Source organism: Anser cygnoides, chromosome 1 (genome assembly GCF_040182565.1).
Source record: "Anser cygnoides isolate HZ-2024a breed goose chromosome 1, Taihu_goose_T2T_genome, whole genome shotgun sequence".
NCBI lineage: Eukaryota > Metazoa > Chordata > Aves > Anseriformes > Anatidae > Anser > Anser cygnoides.
Window position 1 is genome coordinate 167878755 of NC_089873.1, and position 24973 is coordinate 167903727.

Sequence of the window (24973 nt, forward strand, 5' to 3'; positions counted from 1 at the left end):
TTTTGGGTATGTTATTACTTTTTCTAAGCGTTTCAGTGGGAGGGGGTGGGGAGGTCAGAAGGAGATTGGGAGGACAGGTTGTGTGTTTTTTCCCTAGACTATCTATGTACATGAGGAAACAGTAAAGCATTTCAGATGCTCCAAGCACAACTTCAGTTTCCCACAAGCAGTAAAGACTTACATTAAAAGCACACCACAGAACGCTGACTAGGTATAGCTATTACCGTTTAGCATCTCATTTTCGCCACAAACTTCAAAGTAAACCGCACCCAAAACCTCTGCAAAGTTGTAACACGAGAGAGACCCAGCCTGCAGTGGGAAGCAGGTCATCCACAAGCTGGCATTTAAACCCTGCAGTTCGGAGGAATGACAAACGATACCACACACTTTCAGGCATGCACCTGCCTCTCTGGTCCCCACAGGGAATCACAAAACATAGAACCTGCCCTCTGCCTGTTGCCAAGGTATTCCCCTCTAACCAGCATTGAAAACAAGAGAAGATGGCATGCCAGTATAATGAACAGCCTTTGTCTTCGCCATGCCTCGCTTTCACATAGATAAAATGCTGGTGAGACTGTGGTCCATGCCCTCCCTCTGATATCGTAGCAGAGCAGGGCTGCCTTCCTTGCTCCTGCACACTCACTGACAGGAGAGGAAAGAGCTGGAGCTTTCCCACAGTGCTACTTCCCTGCTGTTTCTTGCTGGGCCTCAGCCCTGCTTCTTCTCCCAGCAAAGGGCAGATGGGCTGTGCCAGAGCCCTCTAGCTCCATCAGATGAATAGGGTTGGAAAGGCAAGGCTGGGCTGCTCATTCCCATCTCTACCCTCCAGAATGCAAAGAACCAGTCACTATGTAAGAAAACATGAAAGCGTGGACAAATTCCTTTAAAAATAATATTAAATCTAAAATGGGGATCACAAATGACAGTGGTGCTGTGTTTGCACCTGTGGTCAGCTCCAGACATCAACATGGTAAGAGTTTGAGATAAAGATGATGCAGCACTATGAAGACAGGCATACAGCACTGGTGGTAGTGGGGAAGTACACAGGCTCCTCAAGATCTTTAAAGAAAAAAAAAGGTTTACATGGAAAAAAATAGCATGAGCAACAGGGAATTGAAGATAAAGAAAAGTAAAACTGAAAGAGGATCAAGGAAGAAGTGGCCTTAAGTAGAAAAAACAGAGAAGGGAGGCATAGTTGGTAAAATATTAAAAAAATAAAAAATCTATCATGTAACAATGCAAGAACAAAGTGAAAGGGAATGAGGAGAGGTCTCCATATAAGGATTGGAAACGATCTTATTTTGGCTATACATGCAATGCAAGATCACACTAAATTCAGCTTGCATATATGAGTTGCAATTTAATTAAAAAATAAATCCCTCATTATCATGATTATCTGGGTGAGGCAGGAATATTAATTTAAAGAAGCGTGTAAATACATTTGCTTTCTTTAGGGTGCAGTCATGTTGTGTGGTAAGCCTGTCATCTCCTTAGTTAACTGTTTCTCTGAAGCTCTACACATACACTAAAACACAGGGAGATCTTGCATGCATACAAGTTATGGCACATCTTTTGATTGAGTTGGCACCTGGGAGAAAAACACTTTAATTAACATGGTGTTTTTCTGCTTTTTCCAGGCTGGATAGGCCAATAAACAAAAGCAGTCCTCCATGTTGTCTCCTACTCTTGGGCAAAATACCTACCACTTCACTTATAGCTCTTACTTCTTTTGCCATTCAAGTTTTTATTGTTGTTGGGGTTAGATTTTAGGTTTTTGTTTTGTAATTTTTTCTTTGCAGAGGGTGATGGGGAAGGAAGGGAACAGAATTTCATACCAGCACCCCATGCTCTCAGTACCATGGAACAGATTTGCACTGAAATGTTACAGCATCATCCAGACTGTGATTTGGTGCCAGAAGTTGTTTTCAATTTCCAGGTTCCCAAATAGGAGAAAGACAAAAAAAAGAAAAAAACCACCACCCAGTACCTACAGAGAGCCTAGCAACAAGACTTTTGACATTTTAGGAGGAGAGAGATATATTTTTATGGCTAACAACTTCTGAAGAATCATCTGAATAGCCCATGTTTAGCAGATATGTTTCTTAGTATTATGTTTATGGAAACATTTGGAGTAATCTTGAAACCTTATGCTACATCTCCTTCATGAGAAAACCTTCTTGACATCTGCATTCCCTCAAGAAAGGGAATTTTTCTATGACAAAAAGAGGGTGGGTTTTGGTTTGTTTTGAAGGTATCAAACAATTTTCATATACACAGCATCACGCTAGCCACTAAAGCTGGCTCAAATCAGTACAATAAAGAATTTAGAGCTGTGTTTTGCAACAGCATCACAACACAGCTACATGTTGTTTATGTTCAGAGGTGGGGTAAAGGAAGAAACCTGCAAAAGGATCTCGTTCAACGAGTTAGGTGACCTGCTCTTCCTCGGAGCTATGTTTCGATTATTAGCACTTGTTGTGGGTGTGGGGGGTGGTAACAGGGGTGAGGGGGGAAAGCAGAGAATGGGGTTGAACCTTGTGGTCTGACCACAGGCCTGGGAGCAAGGAACTGCAATTACCACCTTGGCCTTGCACAGCAGACTGCCGAGTGCCTGCCACATGTTCGTCCCATCTACAAAATGCAACGGCCCGAGCTCTTACAGCTCTTGCTGTTTCTGCAGAAGGCTCATAATGGGTTCAGTCTTGAACTGGAAGTAGGAGGAGTGGGTGGAATAACTAAACTATTTCTTTTTCCCTTTTTGGTCCCAAAATTAAAAAAAATCCTGCAAGCGTAATTAAACTTAAAATGACCTCAGGGCTTCTGTTCTGTAAATTATCCCACCTATAGCAGAATGCATGGAGCACTACATTGGCCAAAGATCTCAAACAGTACTAATTGCTTTGCCACTCCCCTTTGTGTGCCCTCTGCTGTTTTTCCATATAATGTAGAATAATAAAATTGTGAATACTATTGTGATCCTTGACAGACAAGTCTTCCCTACTGCTTAGCTCTGTGCATGATTAGAGATACAAGGAACAAACTCTCCAAAGATTCAAAGACTCGTTTCCAGTTTTTCCCTCAAAAACCTTGTGTTCATGCTGCCAGAACGCTGGCATGAACTGTCTGTTCCAAGCATCAATAATTTCAAATCATAATCAAGAAGTATAAAATTCCTCTTTGCTGTTGCAGTTCACTCACCTACAGCTGTTGCAGCAGGTCTTAGAGTTTAACTTTTATGGAAACCACCTTCTGAAACAGCCTTAGAAAACAAACACTTAGGTTTCAGACAAAAAGGCCCATCCATCCCAAAATCTCCAACTGTAAATGTGATGATAGCAGCTGGTTATGGACACACATAAATATGAGGTATGCAATGAAAGACCTTCCCCCAGCTTCATTTCTCAGCCCCAGCACTCCCCATCACTGTGGGTAACAGCCAGCAGAAGACCTACTCTACCCAGTTCACCTCAATGTCTGCAACCTCTTGCAGCACTGAGCTCCACGAGTTATTTCCAACAGTAGCAATTCATGTTGTTTAACCTCAATCTCAACAACAAAAAAACCCCACTCATTTTCTTTTTAGAGGTAGGACTTCTACGTTCATAGTGTTCTACATGCTTGACACAGGAAGGGACCAACTGGCTTCAAGGACTTGAAGTCCCTTCCAGGCCTACCCCATCTCTATCATGTTGCAGTGTAAACTTCACTAAGGCAATATAGCAACAGTATATACTCCAAATGAATACTTCAGTGATAAGAGAAATTGACAAGTCATAAAGGGCAGGTGTGTTTCAGGGATGTCACTGTTACCAAATAAGGTAAACTAGAGAGGCGAAGGGCAAAAGTACAGCACTTGGACACCCTGGGCAGACAGACATTTCCAGTCAGGAGAGCTCCGTGCAGTTCTCGGCTTAATCCCATTTTGGGCAATACAAAGGGAATTTAACTCACTCAGTTAACAGGCAACGTTGACTGTAAAGCAAATATAGGCTCGAAAAGTTGGTATGGAATAGCATCCCAGGCTATTTCCTTGTTTAGACAAGCCTTAACTTTCCCACCACTTACACACATTCCAATCAAAGTCAAATAAATAAATAAGCGATGTACTTTTCACTCTGAACAACTTATAAAAAGCAACAGACTTTACAAGCAAAGTGTGTAGAAACACTCTAATGCCAATTTATCCCACTATACAGAGTTGTGATGACAGTAATCCTCTTAAAGGTGAAACTCCCCTGAAGCCTAATGACTAATAAAATAAGAATTCTTGTTCTCGAAACATTGAAAGTTTTGGCAGAGCTTGCTTTTCCTTTTTGCCCCTCCCCCACGTTTGTTTTTTTTTTTAATACACGTTTTTCTGTTTTCGTTCATACAGGTTAACCATTTGATATAGATGAAATTCAGCCCCACTGGTTGTCCAGAGGACTTGAAATAGAGCAAATTCCTCAGATCCTCAGTTCACATGGTTCCTGATTTTCAACTGTGATTTAGTACTCGGTCTTAAAAGAATTTGGAAGTTCCCTTTAACTTTTCCTTCTTCAGCAGCCGCAGACAGACATCTTTTGTTTCCCAAGAGGAGCAGCATCCTACCACCTTTTTTGTTTGTTTTGTTTATGAAACCTGCGCGTTAGGTGTTGGCACAGTGTTTACTAGCTTTTACGCACATTACCAGAGGGTGATTCAGCACAGGCACATGGGTGCAGAGGTGTTCAGACAGGCGTTGAGAGATGTGGTATGAAGAATGTGTACCAAACAGAACAGTGAGTAACACAGATATACAGCTCCAGCACTGATACCACAGGAAAAAAAAAAGAAACTATCACTGCTGCAATTAACAACTAGTTTCTTTGGAAATTGATGTGAGGTGTTTAGAATTCAGAGCAATAAATATCTGACAAGACAGAGAGAAAAGCACTGTAGCGTTTGCCCTATGAAGATTCAACACAAAGACACTGTCTACCGCAAGAAGTCTCAAACCTGCATTTCTTTGGCAAACGTAGAATAAATCAGATTATAAATGTCAACAGTTTAACTTAAGGTGTGTACCTTTTCTACATGGTTAACATTTCCTTCCAAACTGGAAAGAATGTTTCTCTACAAGCACAGAAACAGTCATCAGATATTTGAGAAAATAAAAATAGCACGTAAGTGACAGAGTATACAGAGAGCATACCACAGACTACAGCTGATTGAGTTGAGAAATGGAAATTTTTTGCAGTTTGACAACCATATTTATGTATTTTGTTAGGTGATGGCAAGTTGAAGGAAAAATGGTCATACTTGTTTGGAGCTTTAGTTTAGAGCTGAAGGATGGACGAAAATTTTCCCCATTAGAAAATTCTTGAAGCCAGTAATATTATTTTACTGTTTTAAAATTGTTAACTAACTAATTAGCATTTTGACATCTCCTCCTAGTAACTCAATGGACACATCAGTTTGGAACATACAGTCTCATTTAAAACCTCCCAAAATACAATCTCGAATTCACAGAGATGAACCAATATGCACAGCCCCTACCACCCCTTGATAAGATTTCAGGGCTAGCAGTTGAATTACCATTTCTTGGGGTGTGTGCTTTGGGGTCTTCAACTAAATAATTTCTCACCATTTACATCTTTCTGGATACATTTCACTTCATCTTCACCTCCCAAAACTCTGCCGGTTTATTACAGCAGCTGGATTTCGTTCTGCCTGATAGAAGTCTTGAGCAGCTACTAAAAATGTCACAAAGAGTTTGCATCAACCTCCCCTTTCTCCACACCCTACATTTCAAAGTGTTTAGGCAGCAACAGAAAACAATTAAAGGAAATTCATAGCTAAGGCTGAAACATGCCATATGTTTTCAAGCAGAAGGGCACAAAACATCAGTAAACCACTGCAGTGATTACGTACTCCCACTATCAGCCATTGAAAAACTATAGAACAATATCATCCCCAACTATTAATAACCATACTTCCTTTCTAGTATACAGCCCTCTTTTCTTAATTGTCTAACAAGGGTATTTTCATACAAACCATATTTCTCCTTCCCATAAGACAGCAGAAAGAATACAAGAAATGATTTATAGTTCTATGTACATTCCCACATCGTTCCTAACATTTAATTTATAGTTTTAAGTTCTCTATACTCACTGCAAACGTTTTGTTTTGTTGTATAGTTTGAGAGAATTGAAAAATCAAAAATTTCATCCCTGTCCTGACCTTCCTGGTTGATTTCAGGAAGGCCATTGAAACTCCTCTGCCCATGCTCCACATGCTTGAGGTGTAGAATTGAAACAATGGTAAGTACCCTCTCATGAAGCATTTTGAGACGTAACATTTCAAAAGCTTTTTAAATACAAAGGTAAAAATTTCCTTAAATACTTAAGCAATAGTGATCAGGTTTTAAAAAAAATCAGTCAGTTTATAAATTGTCAGCATTTTCATTCCAGTGTGTGTTTTCCATTATTCTCCAAATTTGAGGTAATCTGTTTATGAATTTGAAGTAAAAGTAACTAAAGTGTCTGATTTTTACATTGGAAATATACATGCTAATTTCCAATTGCATTTTATCATAGTGCTGAAAAAATTTCACTAAAATTCCTTAAGTAAAAAAATGCAACACACTGTTTGATGGTTATATTTGAAATACCATCCCTCTGTCACTTCACAGCGGAAAAGATATTTTCGTAGACTAATATAAATTCTTTTACGTCCAGGAAACTTGTTTGAGCACTTCAGCTGGACCACTGATCAAAGAAAAAAGTCTCCCCTCCCATGTAATTGTACTTGTCAGAACAAAACTAGATACTTAAGGTGTATCCCAGTCACCTATTTGGTAACAGTCATGTAGAAGCCCTCACCTAGTTCAAGCTTCTTAAAGGTCTGGAGATGTTATTGCACTTACTGGAAGCAATGCCATAAACATACCACATTAAAATGCTCTTCAATATTCGATAAAACTGGGTAATTTGCCAGAGCAGACAGGTTTCAAGCTAGGCATAAAGCTGAAATATACGAAGGAGAGAAGGGAAAAAAAGGCATTGAGAACTTCTCAAATTTTTTAAGGCATAGTAAAATACGATTGCTTAGAATTACACTGTCCTTCCTTGCAATTAACATTTCTTTATTTAAAATAATCTTGCCTCCCACAGGAAAAAGGAAAATAACAGTTTTGAGAAGTATTTTGTTACCTGCAGCGTAAAAGGGATGTTGAGAGATAGATTACTACTATAAAGGAGAAACTGATAGTTTCTGTCATCTGAAATGTTACTAAGCCTGCCTAAAAATTTGCAGGGTGCCTTATGAAGGAAAGCAGATGTGATGGGAGGTGGATGAACAGCACAAGTTCCATCAAACCAAATTCACTTTCTCCCCATTCCTCTCAACTTTCAGACACATTAAAGTATGGACAGAAGTCACAAGAAACAAGAAATTGTTACTGTAAAACTCCATTCATGTAAGCAAAGATTGCACCAGGTAAACAGAAGTCTCTTAAACACTCATCTTTTGAATTCTCCAACAACTTGCTGTGCATATTCATCTGAAAAGTAGGTGGTTAAGCCTTCTGCCTTTTGTTTTCACATTAAAATTATTTTTTTTTCTGAAAAAGGTTTGTATCATCTTGTGCCTTGCCTTACAAAAAGGCAACATCGGACTAATCAGCTTGCAGGTGAAGCACATCACATAGTACTTGTGCAACTTCATTCTTTGAAAAAGTGCTGCGTACACACACAACCTCTACCTCCGAATTTACAGTCCAAAGAGGAATCGAACACACAAGACAGATCAGCCATGAGGGAGAGGCCGTGCAATGGAGGCAGGACTCGAGGCAGAGCTTGTGGCCACATTAGCTACAACACACCCTGGTACTTGTCAGAAAGGTTTCTTAAACCTTCAGGAGAAAAAGCAACGTTCCGCATCACTCAGTATAATGTTCCCTCAGCACGTCCAGCCCTCTTGTCACTGCAAAAAGAAACAGATGAGCAAACAGAGCAAGTCAAATGCTTATTAACTCATTAGTCAGCTCCCAACCAAAATTTACGAGGCTAAATATTTCTTATAAGAGATTTGGGATACTGTTAGCTGCTGCACTACCAGCAATTCTATCCAGGTTTGAGCCTTTTTTTTTTGGTAGCAAGGCCAAATAAACAACAGTAGCTGTTATGCAACTTATTCCATATATTTGTGCATTTGCCTCTCCACATTTTCCATAAGGAATAGAATGAAGAAGAGGTTCCCATACATTTATTCTCTCATACCACACAAGCTAGTATTAATATTACTAATGTAGTCCATACTATTAAACTTCTGATTTGCAAATTGACTAAGATACTAAAAAAAGCTGAAATAACTTTTTTTTTTTTAAGAAAAAGCAAAATGCAAGGAGACCGAAACCACAGACCTGTGTAAAGGCCATACTAAAAAACAAGGAATTGAGAAGTAGGAAAAAATGAATACAGTCAAGATTTTCAGCATGAAGGAATGACTCCAAAATATTTGAAAAGTAGAGTTGTTTTTAAAATTCTCTGTAAGAACATACTAATATTGCCATCATTTTTTTTTTAAATTTTCTAAGTGGAAAACATAACTAATTTGAGTTTATATAATCTAGAGAGGGAACTTCACAGCCAAATCCCCAGAAAAAAAAACACAATGAAAATGAAGATTGTTTCAGTGTTGTGTGGATTTTATCTCAAAAAATTTGTTTTAAGATGTCCTACAGCAGAGTGAAAAATCTCTTCTGCTTGACATTCCCGTTCTCCTCCAACAAGGAAAAAACAAACTGTGTCAAGAAAACATTCCCACAGAAAATTTTGGCCAGCTATACCTGATGACAACTGATAAGGAAGTACCAGGGCGTCTCCAAGGTTTGCAAAGCCTTAGACACAAAGGCTCAGAAAAATATTTTTTAGTGGCAGCATTTTTTATCTTCTCCACCCTTGTCTTTATCTCCCTTTTATTTTGGTATAATTTAATTTTCTTCCATATTTCTCCCTTCTTCCCTTTATTACTCCCTACTTTACTGGTTTAGGAGTTATATGTTGATGATCTCCATAACAAAGTGGCTCTCCCTCTCTTTTTCAGGTGGCTGTTTTGGTGCAAGCGGAATTAATTCCTTCTGATACATAAAGTAAATACTCTAAGTTATATAGTGCTGTTATATTAGATTGTATTAAAGGAGAGATGGAATGATGTTTGAGTAGCACTTGTCAGAAGGGCATGTTGGGCCTGGGTGAACTAGGAATTTAAGTGTTTGAAAAATACTACTTGGAAAACTAGCAAGACACTCTTCACCCTAAAGCAACCCCAGTTGCACAGTAGAACAACAACAAAATCCCACTCTACAGTTTTTCAGATGCACATGTTTAAACCTGGGACTACCTGGTTCAAACCTGCCTACTGGTGAGCAGTTTTCTTATATAAAAGGGAAACAAAATTCATGAAGATGATGTTCAGTGCTCATGTTCATCCAGCTCTCACCCAGAGAGTTAGTGAGCAACATCTCTGCTCATTTGAAATGAGGAATGAGCTTTAAAAAAAAGTGCTGATGGCATTTCATCTACAATTCTGAAAAAAACAGTAGCTCTCTACTGTGCCCTATGGTTTGACCACAGCCTTCATGCCTCTGATGTGATGATACTCTTCCTGACCACAGTGCAGAGCAAAGCATTGCCCTTCCACCTTATTAATGCTAGTTGCGAGAAAAGACAGATGGTCTTAAGTGCCCAGGTCAGGACACTGCAAGGCAGGATTCCCATTAGCTACCTTTTTTTCCAAAGGAGGTACTGACTTTTTCTTCACCACCAGGTCTCAGATGGAAGCTTACATTTATTAAAAACTTTGCATTGCTACAGACCATACAGCTGTTTCTCCTGAGCAATGAGCAAAACAAATTATTCTGACAGATACGTCGAGGTTGCCTTATGCTACACAGAACTCATTCATCTTCCCACTGTCTCGTGATTTCTGACTTCCACCCCTGTTCAGTCTCTTTTTGTTCAGCCAACTAAGTTGGAAATTTGAGGTTTCTGGGGAACAAAGGCACTACAACGAGAGATGCATCTCAAAACACTCAACGGAGCCCTGTTGGAAAACGTGTTGTCAGGCCAAAGTCCTCTCCCTGGTGTAATTATATGCAAACCATCTCACATGTTGGGATTCAAGCTGAAAAGTAGGAAACACATACTTATTGAGAAGCTTTTTTTTTTGGGGGGGGGGGGGGGGGGGGGGTCCACAAAGCATTCATTATATTTTTCCCTGAGAACTCCAAACAAAATCAGCTTGCAACTTTTTATTTAGTAACATCCTGAAGCTGCAAGATTCAAGATACTAAAGGGAGAGAATCATTAAAAAAAAGAAAGAAAGAAATACCATACATCAAGAAAAACAATGTTCTTGTTGTTAGGAGTAAAAAGTTGTGGGGTTTGTTTTAAGAAAAAACTTCACCTTGGATAAAAGGAAAGTGGAAAGGTCTTTGGGGATTACTTTTTCACCTTCATCAGAAACTTAGGAGTAACACTAGGCTAGGAAACAGCAAAAGGAATGAAGCATCAACAAACCATGTTGAAATGGTCATTTAATGCACAACATTTGAAAGAAAGGAGGGAACAGAGAAGCCGGGATTGCTCTTTAGTGCAAGGCAGCTTTTCAGAAGGTGAGGTGAATTGTCTGCTATCCACATTTCAAGTGCAGTTGCATCATGTTGATAGATGGAACAAGGCATAAAATTTATAGTTCTTTGTCTAGATATAAGTTGTGCTGTTCTAAAATCAATATAAGCAGTGTTTTCTCCATAACAGGAGCCAAGCAGGGGGAATAAGATCAACCCAGCAAGATCTTTCAATGTGAGAATTTTCTTTAAATCACATTTCCCTGATGTAAGCCTATTTGATACAAGTGTGGACCACAAAGAGCATCGTATTTTGTTTTTTTTTTTTTTTTAAAGGCAGACTGCACTTTCATTGCCTTGAAAAATGAAACTCCATCTTCCACAATTCTCTGACCTTTTCCTTACCCTTTCCCTGTCCCCTAGAAACACCAAAGAGCTTAAGAGCTTCATGAACTGCTACTCTGTACTGGTTTGCTGCTGTACTAGGGAAAAAATATGGATTGCTCTTTGTACTGTGTGTTTTATACAATTGGAAAGATAAGCAGAAACTAGTTCTTCATTCTCCAGAAGATATTTCAAGTGCAAAGTTTTCAACAAATAACATTCTCTCAGCATACATTTAGTGGTGTTAACTGCCCTTCACAGTCTCTTGAAAGGTAATTAAAGCAAGCAAACAGCCATGTCCAAGCAAACTCCCTTCAGGAATCCTGCAAGCACATCACCCTCTGTGTGCTGTTAAAAATCAACCTGCAGCAAGTCACAACCTCCTGCAGGTACCACTGGAATTAGTCCTTTGTACCCTGAAGGCTGCACGTGTCATTGCTCAGGAACCTCCTTGAGAGCTATGCTGACATTATGTTGGTCACTCATGGTTGATTTTTGTTGGTCACTCATTGTTGACCAGCAATGACAAGAGAGCCCAGGATGGCTGCAGCGGCATCTGTTCCTGCCACTGCAGCTCTGCAGCAGCAATAAGGTTGCACGTCAACTCAGCTGGGCAAGCTGACATTGATCTAGGACTAATCAAACGTGTACGCTGCTCTGTGAGCCATAGAATATCCTGAGTTGGAAGGGACCCACAAGGATCTAGGATGTGCTGCTGCAGGAGCAGGTGTTCCCAGCAGTCACGTCCTGCTAATTGCCATTGGAATAAGAGTTTCACTTCAGGGCTGGGGTGGTGTGAGCACCTCTCGTCACCACCAAAAGATGGTTCCGTTCTGCCCTCTATCTCCTATTCCCACCACTTGCCTGCAACTTGTTTAGTCTTGGTCTCTTCCCTCAGTGTATCAGTTCAGTTTTCCAAACAAAAATTAAAAAAAGACAGCTAAGATGACTGATAGATCTCACCCAAGCAGCAGGAGACACATGCCTCTGAAATGGAGCAGCAGCACTTCAGTAATAGCTTAATGAATTTTTAAGTTTGCCCAGTACCAATTCAGTATTTTTGACAACTGAATGCTAAGTTTAATTTCAGCATTTAATCAAGACACATATTTATCCATTCCATCATGATTATACCCAAACCACTGAGATCCAAACCCAAAATTGCTAGGCAGCAGTGTACTCAAATTAGAGATGAAAGTTGAAGCCCATTTTCAGTTGTCTAAAATGAACTTGAAATTTAGGTGATTCTGCTAATATAAAGCTGCTATTGTATTTTTTAAATATTCATGTATCACAAAAGCAAGTGACAATAACACATTCACTTCATTAAAAACAAAAACACCACCAAAAAACAGTTCAGTCTTCCACCGCAATACAAAAAGCATAGTGCACAATATTCCATAGAAACCAGACTCTTATTATTCATATAGGCTTTCACTTCCTATTTTACTCAATAAGTTTGTTTTCAAAATAACCATGAAGTCAAAGAAACAATATAATGAAATCCTTCTGGAGATTCAACCAAAGACGCCTGTTGAACATTGCATTTCAGCACTGCTGAGAACACTGCCAAGTATTTGAAGTGAACATAACTTTTCAGAGGGAAGAGGAGGAAAAATACCACACTAATATGGCAGTCAAATACATTAACTTGAAAATATATATACATCTTTTAAAGCTTTTGTTATCTGTAGACTGCCATTCTGTCAAAAAATAAATAAATGGTATTTTTCTCCCTTTTAACTAAAAAAAAAGGGACAGAAATGGATGCTAGATGCCCAAAGATTAATAAATGTTTAGGAAATGAACTTGAGTCCTTAATCACGATGAGTCCAGAGGACCATGAAGGTGTAGAAAGAACAGGATCAAAAGATCAAGAGACTCAAATTCAAGTTGGGGGATCTGTTTATCTGTTAGAAATAAATCCTCTCTCTTGAAGTTAAAGTTTACACCTGCTTAACAAAAAGAAAAAAAGTCCCCCTACCAACAGTATTAGTAAATCTCAAAGGCTTGGTGGGGAGCAATTAACGTAAGACCAAAAGACACTGAATGCAGCAGAAGTGAGAGCTGTAGAAGTGGATATGAAGCCATGAAAAACACAGCCTAGAAGCAGATTTGTGGGAGGAGCAAGTAACAACAATTAAAATATTTCTAGAGCATGGCAAGCAAGCCTACCAGCTAATTCCTAGCAAGCACTGTAAACTTTCTTTTTCTACTGACAAATTCTCTGCTTTTATTTCAAGTATAGAAGTATAGATGGAAAGGATCCCTGTCAACTAAATCTTGTGGTTCATCAGCCATGGTATCCTGAGCCTGTCAGGTACCAATGCTTGTGTTTCTGTAAGTGCAGAAAACTATATTTTTTTAGTGAGTTTTACATGCAGTGATGACAGTGGGACTCTCCAAAGCTTGAACACATTCCTCTCAAGTCTCCCCTCAACGAAAAATAAGTCTCCCCTTCTTCCCATTATTGCCACAATAATCACAATCTTCTGAAATTGAAGTATTTCTGTAAAATCTTTTCCAGAGGTTAACATAAAACATCAGCTGTCTCAATGACTATCTTTAACTGGTATTTTAACACCACCACCACCAGTGGATGGTCCTGGTTTATGAGATTCATTCACCCTTCCTCTGCTTTCTTTTATTTTTGAAGACTTGCAGGAACTAGAAACAACTTGACGGAACAATAATGCACCACAGCTAAGACAAACTACACACCTAATGAATACTCCAAATTCTCATATCTGAAAACAAAATAATAATAATACTTGTAAAAATGAAAACATCGCATTTTATCATTCAAGACAATACTTAGTCACCACAAAAATGAAATCTATCCTATGTTTATCTGGTTTGGATTAATGGCTACTTTAGAGACCCTTTAGGCAATCAAACTACTGATAGAATAACCTCACTGTCTTCCCCAGAATGATTTTGGTTTAATTTGAATTCTTTTTTTGGATGCCTCATAGGGGAAGAATGTGCAGCACTCATTATTCACAAACCTAATACCCAGAGCTTTTCTGGGACAAAGGCAGCTAACGCTTTGTACATTCATTTGATGTGGAAATACACTTTCTGAGCTTGTGCAATGATATATGGCAAGTTAACCCAATCTTATGACTTCCAGCCAAGTTAAATACACTTTAAAACTCTCTTTCTCCAAAGAGTTGCATAGCTGACCAACAAAAGCAGATGTATTAAAGGGATGAGCAAACAAAATAAGTTATAGAGAAATATTGTATTCTACTTCTATTAAGAATTCAGATAACTTTCTCTAATGTTGAAATTGCACGTTTACCATGAGGTGGGATCTACTTTCTTAAAGACCCAAGGTGAACAGGGACAAAAGAGTTTAAACAGTTCTGGCCACAGAACTGCCTAAGAGGCATAGATACTCTGGCAACAGGAATAACTAACAAGGCTACTTTCTTTAGGAAAAAAAAAAGATGAAAACTCTGAATTTGTTTATTCTCAAAAGCTTTTCTGTTGTCAAATGGCTAAAAAAAATTAGCCTACAGTCTCTGACCAGAAAGTTTGCCAAATAGCAAACGGGAAGTCTAAGATTTCCTGTGTAAGTGATTCCATCATTATTTTTCCCCTTCTTCAGATGACGTGATTTACAGCCAAAACATCAGCAAATCCCTCAGCTGAGGCATGAAGAGAGATTTCTGAATCAGAGTTATTTTAATGCAACATAGGCTTTACTCTGGGTGGGGAGAAGCAGCTTCTAAAAATACTCAGATTACAAAGAACATTTCTGCCCATTCCCTAATAGAGGAAATTCTGAAGTGGTTTGTGAATAGAATATAGGATGGTGGCCTTTGAAAAAAGAAAGGTAAAGTTGTATATATTTGCACACAGGAGGCACCAGTGCTGATACGGGGATGATGCCGCTTCATGTGGTGACAAGCTGATTAAGGATACAGATCCATATCACAGCACAGGTAATATTTGCATTCTACATCAAAGTATATATGGCAAAATCTTAAAAGTGGAAATAGAGCTAACCTTCTACACACTTGGAAGGTTTTTTTTATGAGACTATGTAAGACCAATAGGCAAGAGCACACATTAAAAACAATGAAACAGAACTTGTAATCATACCACAGATACTAGAATTGCTGTCATTACTTACCAAGCCAGCTATTGGAGTTGACAGACGATTGATCTTCTTAACAATGCCAGGTTTGATCTTGTTAATCAAACTGAAAATAAATCATATGATTTTCTGTTACATAACTCTAAGCATGAATATCACTGCTTATTAAGAACTACTCCGCATATATTCCTCACTTATATTACGTGAACCACATAAATTTGACAATAACAATTTAAATTTATAATAAATAAAAAAAACAAAGTAGCATGAAATACGGAGAACTTTCATGTCTTTCTTCCTCTAATGTATTTAGTAAAAGAGATTTATAAAGATATTTGCAAAGAGATATAGTATAGCATCAAAGGATTTATCAGTCAGCTACTGATCAGTCAGTTAACATTACACACACTTGGTCATCAAGTGGGTCAATCAAGCCAACTGGGCTACCCTTGGAGTATAAGGTGAAAGCATAGGTCTGGTCTGCTGTAGTTTGTCAAATATCCATCTCCAGAAATAATGTGTATGTGGACATTAAACTAGTCAGTGCATGCAGGAACCAAGGCAACAACAATGCTGCATCTAATTTGTCTCCACTATTTAGAATCTGGTGTTCTGTCTACTTCACTGAAAACTGGACATAGGAAAATGTTTCACACTTTGCTGTTCTCTATTTCCACTGAATTTCTATGGAAATCATTTATCCCTTGACTTCAAGTATGTCAAATTTAAAAATTATGATATGGGAGGACAGCTATATGATTGAGTGCAGCATAATTAGATGTCTTTACCTTTAAAAAAAATGTTGCATGCCTCCTAAGGCAAGTTGCTCATCTGAAGAGATTACAGAATGTTTTTCTTGCATGTAACTATTAATTACAGATAAATTTAACTGATTTACATTTGGCAGATGGAAGCTTATATTCTTTTGCCAAAGATGTGTCAACAATGAAGATATGAGAGTTAGAATATATCAGTTCATTACCAATTCTTGAAGACACTACTGAAAAGTTACAGCTGAATACAATACACACACCCCAATAAGTACATACCTAAAGAAATAACTTAAAGTATAAGCTATTCTGTTACCAGATTCAGTCTACTACACATTTGATTACACAAGGAACAAAAATACGGTGTCCATCCCTAAAACATCATTTAATCTTAAAAATATATTGTCTCCTTCACATCACAAAGTTAATTGCAGAAGCAACTAGCAAGATAGTCTGAAAGGTGATGTGCCCAAAGGAGAAAATAAGAGAACAAACAGGAAATGCAATAACATTAACAGAAGGAAAGATGCAGAAATGTTGCATTTTTTTCATTTACTTTGGTTATTTGTGATATACACTAAAAATAATAACTCAGAACTGTAACTTTATAAATATTTTCTGGAAGTTGGCTTGGTTGAACTGATCTAAGAGTGTCTCTGAGATTCAAAGTATTTTTTAAGCATCACATGCAGACCTCTAATAGGATTTCTCTATACTGACAGTCTAATTACATTTACACCTTCTTTTCCTTAAACCATAAGGAGTTAGCACTGCTTCCAGTCCTGGAAACCTATCCTAGTAAGTACAGATGAAAGTTACAGACATGTTGAAGCGACCTGATGAGTGGATGTTTTATACCTCTGACTCAGTCTACCAACGAAACCAGACAAGTTCCATTACTGCTAAGTCTAACACATATAAATAGAAAGCAGCTTTTTTTTTTTTTGAGAAAGCACTCTAGAAAAAGTTGAGGTCAGAGTACTGTTTGTTGTTAAAAGCAATAACTAATTCAGTCTAGAAGGTACCGAAACCTGGGCTGCACATGCACATACAAGAAAACATATTTCTACCTGGTCTAATGGGAGGTGTCCATGCCCATGGCAGGGGGTTGGAACTAGATGGTCTTTAAAAGGTTCCTTCCAACCCAAACTACTCTGATTTTTTTTATGTATATGTATGTACATGACACTAATATCCAACCCATTTACTTTTATCATCCTAAAGTACTTTTTTTAAAAATTAACAAACAAACAAAAACAACAGCTTATAAAATATGTCAAGTAACATCCAATAGATTTTATGGTATTGAGGTACTTGGATATAATTATAAGATGGCAAAATAAACCCTCTCATATTTTATGCTCAAGAGTAATACTGGTAAGTAATAGACACATGAAATCAGAGGCCTGCATGCTATTTTTAATTTACAATTTCATAACCACTTCTGAAATTAAGTACTTTTTAAAAGAACTGTTCTGTGGGTGTCAAGTTCTCTGTGAGGAATAACTCTCTTTCAGGATTTAGAGAACAGCTAGCACATGGAGTTTACAACAATTTCTTGTGTAGAAGCAGGGAAACCACCACCACCGGGCTGACAAGTAACTGAGTGTCTTGATCACAGCCATGCATAAGCTTTAGAGAAAGTCCAGTGATGCCGCAAGCATTACAGCCAAAATAATTAATCAACAAGCCAGAGGATTAGCACAATGTTCCAGCTAAGACACAAGGAAGTATGTTGGACAACACATAGAATGCGTAGATCTAGAAAGCAGATATTTGCCATGGGAAGGAAGAACAGCTTTCAAACAATATGTATTTTTATATGCTTACTTCACAATATTTTTGTTACTTAAAAAATTCCAACATGCCAAGAAGGGAAGAGGCCAGCTAACTGAAGCATTTTAGCATAGGTAAGTCAATACTCACTCGCACAACAGGACTCCATTTTCTAGAGCTGCTCGAAAGTCTTTGGTTTCAAAGCTTTTCCCAGTAACTGTCTATAAAAATAATAAGAGTTAATTTGACACATGCATACAAAATCAGGACTAGCAAGAACATCTGAGAACAGTTCAACACATAGTTCATATTATTCTTTTTTTTTTAAATATTAAACTTTTAAAAAGTCTTTTTAAGAACAGTTCTTTGTGTCTCAAAAGAAGTCAGATTCAACATCTTCAAATAGTTTCCACTAGGGCAACACAATCTTCAGCTAAGTTCCGTGGGAATACTTATTGTTGTATTCTACAACAGTACCAGCTATACTGAAAAGCATAAATTAAATTTGAAACAGAAGTGCTAAGAAAGAGTCTTTTATCTCCTACTTCGTTTTACAGCTTGTACACTCATGATATCCGGCATGAAGTTTTGTTGTTTTTTTTTTTTTTTTCCCCTGCCACTTGCACTTAAGGCAGTGAGACTAAGGAACCACTCTGGCATGTCTTTGCTACCACATGCACATCAATTTCCATTAGCTGGCAAGTGGTAAGACTATACTAGTGGGGCTACTTTATATATATGGGGTGAAAAGCAGTGAACAAGAACAATGTCTTATAAAGGACTTAAGATACCTGATGCCAGAAGCATTGCCTACAGGTTTGCAGCAAAGCTCTTTTCCACAAAAGAAATTTGCTTCTGGCATTAACCCACTCCATCTCAAAAGAGACCATCAACGCAGTACCCTTCTCAAGCCTGAACTCACTGAGATTCTTCTTACTAGATTCCCCCTCTGCACAAGTCCGTTGAAGTGAACAAGCAACCGATTTCTTATCAACACTCAGATTAGTAACACACACAAATCAGGAAGGACACAAAATTTCCAGAACAGCCCAAAAGCATTTTATCTCAGTTGAGTACAGGAATCAAATGCTAAGAAAGGCATTTATTTTTGCTTCGCTCAGAGGTCTCCAGGTCAGTCACAAGCTTATTACAAGCCTTCTTTAGAGGATCCTGACCATCTCCATCACTGAGCAGGACTTCAGGCACACAATTAAAAGTGCTGTGGCATCTCTGTGCATCCAGACTAAAGTTACTGGTTACCACAGTAATTAAAGAAATTAGTGGTGGAACGAATGAACAGTGCTTGGTAAAAGAGCAAAGGAGAGGACACAGCTCTTTAAGGAGCTGCTAAATTATCACCCTTTCATTTTTCCCTAAATTGCTAAAGGAATGCATGCTACCACTAGAAAGCCTAGAATTAAGCAGTTAGTTTTTACATACGGTATTTTATAATTTCAAAAGCTTGAACTTCAATCCCTCTACTGAGAGCAAAACTAGATGTTACAAAAATAATCTAATGGGTTTAAGTTCTTTCCTAGGATTCCAATCAATTCTTAGAGTCAAAAAGTTATTCTCATTTTAGAGTTTTCTCAGACATCTGTGGAACTGCACCTTTTTTTTTTTTTTTTTTTTTACACTCTTAAGTCACACAAGCAATAGACAGTGAGATGTTTCTTTCACCTAAGGTAGCTGGCCAGAGTTTGGCCCATTCTAAAACTGCAATGACATATGTATCGGCAAATAACCGTTATGCTGAAATTCCTTGCAAAATTACAACTGCATGTAACTACGGAGGTCACTCCTAGGAAATTATTCTCAAGAAGCCAAGGAAGATGTGTCACTGAAGACACATTAAACTTCAGCATAGCTCCTCCACAGGAGTGTCACACTGCAATGCATAATCACATTTTCATAGCACGTTTTCATTTCCTAAAGTTATTTCTAAGTAATTTAAAAAACAAAACAGAACAACAACAAAAACTTATCCAAAACAAGGTGTGGAATATTTTTGACTGTTACAAAGTTTTAAGATGGATCAACTCAGATAAGTCAAGGCCATCCTTGAACCACAAGAGTCCAACTTCAGCACAAAATTGTAGATGCTAGTGTTAGCCTTACAGACCTCTTAAAATTACATTAAAATTAGAGGATATTACACTGAAAGCCTTTTGACTAAGTTATTTGTGCAGCCACTGTGGCAATCCACATTGATTTGGTATACAGGATGGAGCTGTCAGACTGATCTTGCAACTAGCAGATTTCGGAGACTACCTGGTTTGTTGACATTAAAATAAAAGCATCAGTACTGCCAAGTTCAGCTTTATTAATATTGACTTTTAAAGAATAACTAATAATTAAGTAGTTAAGAGGTATTCTCAAAGAACAATTTAACACTGATGGCTTGAAACAAACATTTTCCAAGTTGCACAATACCCTGAATTTGTTGATGTCAGAAAAAAGTAGTACTCTGTTTTAAACTCAGGTTTCATAGAGAGAACATTTCTTGCAAGGGACTTTTATCCAGCTTATACCCACTGCAAGGCATCAAACACAACTGTAATATTGTAGTCTACATAGGAACAAGATACCATTAAAAAAATTGAAAACCATTGACCAGCTCAGATGTCCCCAAATTTTAAGGACTTAAGTAAGACAAAGTGAATCGCACCCTGAGATACTACCTCTTCAAAGAATGTCTATAATTTGTGAGTCATTGTTTATTCATTAAAACTGCTTATACTGGGTGTGGTATTCTTATGTAATAGACATAATTGATTTTGGATAATTTTTCAACCACTTAGGCCATGTGATCCACCAAACAATAAAAGAAACATCTCCCAAAAGCGATTTTTATCCGTGTCTGAACATAATCTCTTTGTCTTTTTTTCTCTCCTTCCTTCAGCTGAATGCATTTTGCTTCCTTCTGTTTTGAAGGAAAGAAGGCAATGACATAATTAAAGACTATATCATAAATCACATTTAATTGCTGCAGTAAAACAGTTTGATTTCAATTTTGTAGGAAAGCGTCCCCTAATACTTTGGTAACTTGCAATTGCTAGGTCTATGTAATTTACTTCAAACAGCATGTAAATCAAGACTTTACACACACATACATGCAGAGGGCTAATTTAACTTCAGGTTTGCTATGATTTATTTAGGAAGCAAATCAAGAAGAAGTAAACAAAGATAAACCATTCAAAAGATGTCATGACATCAAAATCATGAAGGACTGAACAAAAAACACATAGCACAAAAGAATACACTAATTATATGTCTCAGTACCAAAATTAACACTGAGTACATTTCAGCTTGTCCTACTAAACGCCAAATACAGCTGATCATAATGGGCCTTTTTTTTTTTTTTGCCTTAAAAGCCATTAAGAATGACAAGATCTTGCAGTGTTAAGAAATCATGCTAATGGAGTTTACATCAAATTGCTTCCATGATTTACACCTATTCGAATGGCTTCCCAGGACAGGCAGCCGTCCTGTAGGACTATAGAAGTTTTCATGTGGATTGGCTTCCTATATATATATATATGTATATGTATATGTATATGTATGTATATATATATGCATTTCTGTGAGGTACATGTGGCCTATACATATATATATGTATAGGCCACATGTACCTCACAGAAATGCAAATTACCAGCACATTTCTCACCTTAATTTTGCTGTGGTTAAAATACTACAAGCTAGACTCTCCCCATCAAGTGCAAAACCAACACTACATACCTAGGCATGCTGGTTAATTGATTCTCCATCACAAACCTCTTAGCTGCTAAAACCCAAGAGAGAGGCATTCATCATGCCCAAACCACAGCCTGAACAAAGCCTTACAGCAGAAGACCCCACCAGCCATCTAGTCTGCTCTGCAGTTCACGTCGCCAGTCCTGTCTCTTGGTCTCATGTTCAAAGGTCCTCTAATACAGCCCCATTTAGACCACACAACCTCAAGCCAAGCAAGGACCCCACAGACTGATCCGTGAGAAATGTTAATTGCATCAGTGTGAAGCATGCAACTCCCTGATGTAGATCTGTAGGTTAGGGATGGAAGATTCAAGATAAATACCAAACCATTTGTGAAAGAAATAGCCTTAACACTGGATTACACACGGATCCCACTGGGCAAGAAGTTAATCAGACAGTGACCTCAGAGACACTACACTGATTTATGAACTTCAAGTCCCAAGCTTAGCCTGCAGCAATAAAAGCCAAGTTTACCATCATGCTGTAGAGATGATTGCTAATGTTCTGTAAAGTGGGGCACTGATACAAATCTGATATTGTGGTACAGTCCCTACTGCAATATTTCAGCTGTGTGTGCCAGTTTCCCTGGGTTCTGTCACACTGCCTGCCTCCACAGAGCTGGGTCTGTGCCAAAAACTACAGAACGGAGAGATCACCTCACATATGCGTCAATGTCTGAATTATTACCTTGCTAATGGCCTTTTCTTCTTTTTTCAGTTACCAAAAAAAGTGGATCAGGTTCCAGGGCGAGTGGCTCCATCATTGCATAATCCTAGCATTACATATCTCAGTTTACAGTACTCATTTAGCTCTAACCACCCCTATCCAATATATCACTCCCAAACTGTATTGTTACTGTGTACAGTAAGATGCACAAGGAGATAAATAGACTACACCCACAGCCAACAAGCAAGAATTCAGAAAACTCCCAGTACTCTGGCATCTGTGTTTTTTGGCAGGACCTGGAAGTAAATTCACGGCACATTTTATACCACATCTTGAGTCCATTTCATTTTACCTAGAGTTGTCAGTAACACGTTATACCTCAGCCTGACAGATTTTGCCTTTTAGGGTCTGTCAGGAAGGAAGAGGCCTATAGCACAAAACCAGTAGGTTTTTATTTATTTGTTCATTTGTTTTTTCCCCTCTCTTGCAGGAACTGGTGGTTCTTCTAGATGGTGACAATAAGCACCAGCTTTGTGGAGAACTTCAGATGCATTCACCCAGAGTACTGCAAAAGGTCCTGCCCCACCTTTCACAACTATTTATAACCCTTCTTAAGTATGTAGGAGATGAACTTTTGTCCTTGATCAGTAGCTGTGAACAAAAATACTACCATTATCCCTAGAAGCAAGGAGCTTGTAGTTGTCAGCCTTTGCAGACTTTCTGTCCAGTTTTCTCCTCCCCATTTCTTCTTCCTCTCTGAATTTAAGTCTAACATCACCACAGTTCACTGCAGTAGTCAATTTATTTTGTTCAAAGCCTTCCAAAGGGAAGATGATAGGAACCATATTTAGGGGGGTTGCGTACACAACCTTGAACAGAGAAGTGGCTAAATTAGACTAATGACCATCTGGGTAGAAAGCCTCTGTCTTTGCAGCAACCAGCCAGACCAGAGAGGTTACTAGCTTTCTCAAGGCCAAGCACTGGAAAAGAACAGCTTGTTTCTGAAGCAAGCAGGACCTACCTCCTTGAAATTTTAGGCCCTGAGAAGAGTAGGCATTTATATCTTCCACCCATAATAGAATTCTGCTGGCATTTCATTCCTGGTAGCAGGAGAGATGCCTGGTTCAAAGCAGCCAAGGAAACAATGCTGCTATCTTCCTTTCCTATCACAATTTAGTTGATGGCACAAACTCCTGAGAGGCTAACAAGTGCTCAAGAATCTGGTACCCACAGAGGCTTTACTTGTAACTGCCCAGCAATGAACTTATGATACTGCCAACCCTAACAACTTCATATGAGTGAAGAGCAATGTCTGGATTTCTACAAAAGGAAGCTCCTCCTCTTTAATTCTTCACAATTCATTACTAAAACCCACGATGGGCTTGACTGCACTGAAGAAAACAGGCAGGATATCTGGAAATAACAACAAGAGTAAGAAGGATGAAACTGATTAATATTTTTGCCATTGATCATTTACACTGGTGCATGTGAATGCTCCCCTTTGTATCTGTAAGACTTCTGTATTTTTCAGCTGGAATAATTCCTGCTCTATTGCTTAATGCAGAGATGTATTGTCCTGCTTAACCCCATACCCCAAATCCCTAGACATAATTTTGGTTTAGAGGATGTGGAAGTCTTTCAATCTTCAGTCAAAAATGCCTTTGATAACAAATCAAATGGACATTTATGAAAGGAAAAGACTGATTGTTGAAGAAGTCTTACTGCAATTTTCTATCATCATCATAATGATGGGGTCTTATTGTGGTATGCCTGCTGAAAGAGTCATGCCAAGACTCTTGAAATAACACGTAACTCTTTTTTTATTACATACAAAAGATGAAGAAAAGCAATGGATAAGGGGAAAGCAAGGAGAAGCATGTTTACTGGTATCGTAGGTATGAGAAGTACAGATCTCTTCACATCAGCTGCTTACACTCTGGTTTTTTATATGCTTTTTCGTCTCTTCTGCCAAATTCTGAGGAATGGAAATGAAGTCTTTATTCCAGTATTTAAGGGAATCCCTGACTTAGGAGAACAATACTGCAGAAAGAGCAAGGATATTTTCCATAAACATTTGAGATCAAGCAATTCAGTAAAGCTTCCCCACCCCCAACCCTCCCAAACAAGATCATCCCAGAAGTGACAGCAAGATGAATAAGCTTACTGTTGTTTATATTGATGACTGTACTGACAGGTGTCAAACTAAGAAAAACAACATACATTATTTTGTTTGTGTGATAAAAAATTCTCACTGTATAGGCAGATTGGCAGCATAAAGTAAATGGATGTAGGTGTTCCAGTAGGACATAAAACTTGCAAATGTGAACTGAAATTAGAATGACTATGAATCTCTGGAAAAAAATCCAGTCACTGAGATTAATATAACATCATAATATCCAAATAAATCAGATGTGCCTATAAATTCTGCAAACAGTTTAAATTTACACCATTTCTCAAGTCACCACCCTAATTTATGCATCCGGACTTCAACTTGAATCACAATTCTTTACAATTGCCTGTAGTGACAGGACTAGGGGCAATGGTTTTAAATTGAAACAGAGTGGATTTAGATTAGATATCAGGAAGAAATTCTTGACTCAGAGGGTGGTGAGTAAGGCAATGGAACAGGTTGCCCAGAGAGGTTGCAACTGCCCCATCCCTGGAAATGTTCAAGGCCAGGTTGGATGGGGGCTTTGGGCAGCCTGGAGATGTCCATGCCCACAGCAGGGGGTGGACTAAACAATATTTAAGGGTTCCTTCCCTTCCAGCCCAAACCATTCTGTAATTTATGTTCTCATGTGTATTTCCAACTAACTTCAGTTAAATAAAAAGTCTACATTTATCTATGTTCCCAAAACAATAGAAGAGCAAGATGATTATTTTAAGTTTGCCAGATGATCTCCATATGAGTTCAGTTGGTGGTACAAG

At 38.3% G+C, this 24973-nt stretch overlaps 1 protein-coding gene across 17 annotated transcripts in view; it reads right to left on the bottom strand.

The window, feature by feature from the left end:
* Window positions 1-24973, bottom strand: part of LMO7 (LIM domain 7) — a 129457-nt gene that overhangs the window by 77035 nt on the left and 27449 nt on the right. For all 17 annotated transcript variants that reach the window (XM_048079037.2, XM_066987569.1, XM_066987507.1 and 14 more), the window contains exons 2-3: window positions 17777-17847; window positions 15117-15186 (exon numbers count right to left, since the gene is read on the bottom strand). In XM_048079037.2, coding sequence (XP_047934994.2) covers window positions 15117-15186; window positions 17777-17847 — 141 coding nt within the window. The remainder of the gene's footprint in view (window positions 1-15116; window positions 15187-17776; window positions 17848-24973) is intronic.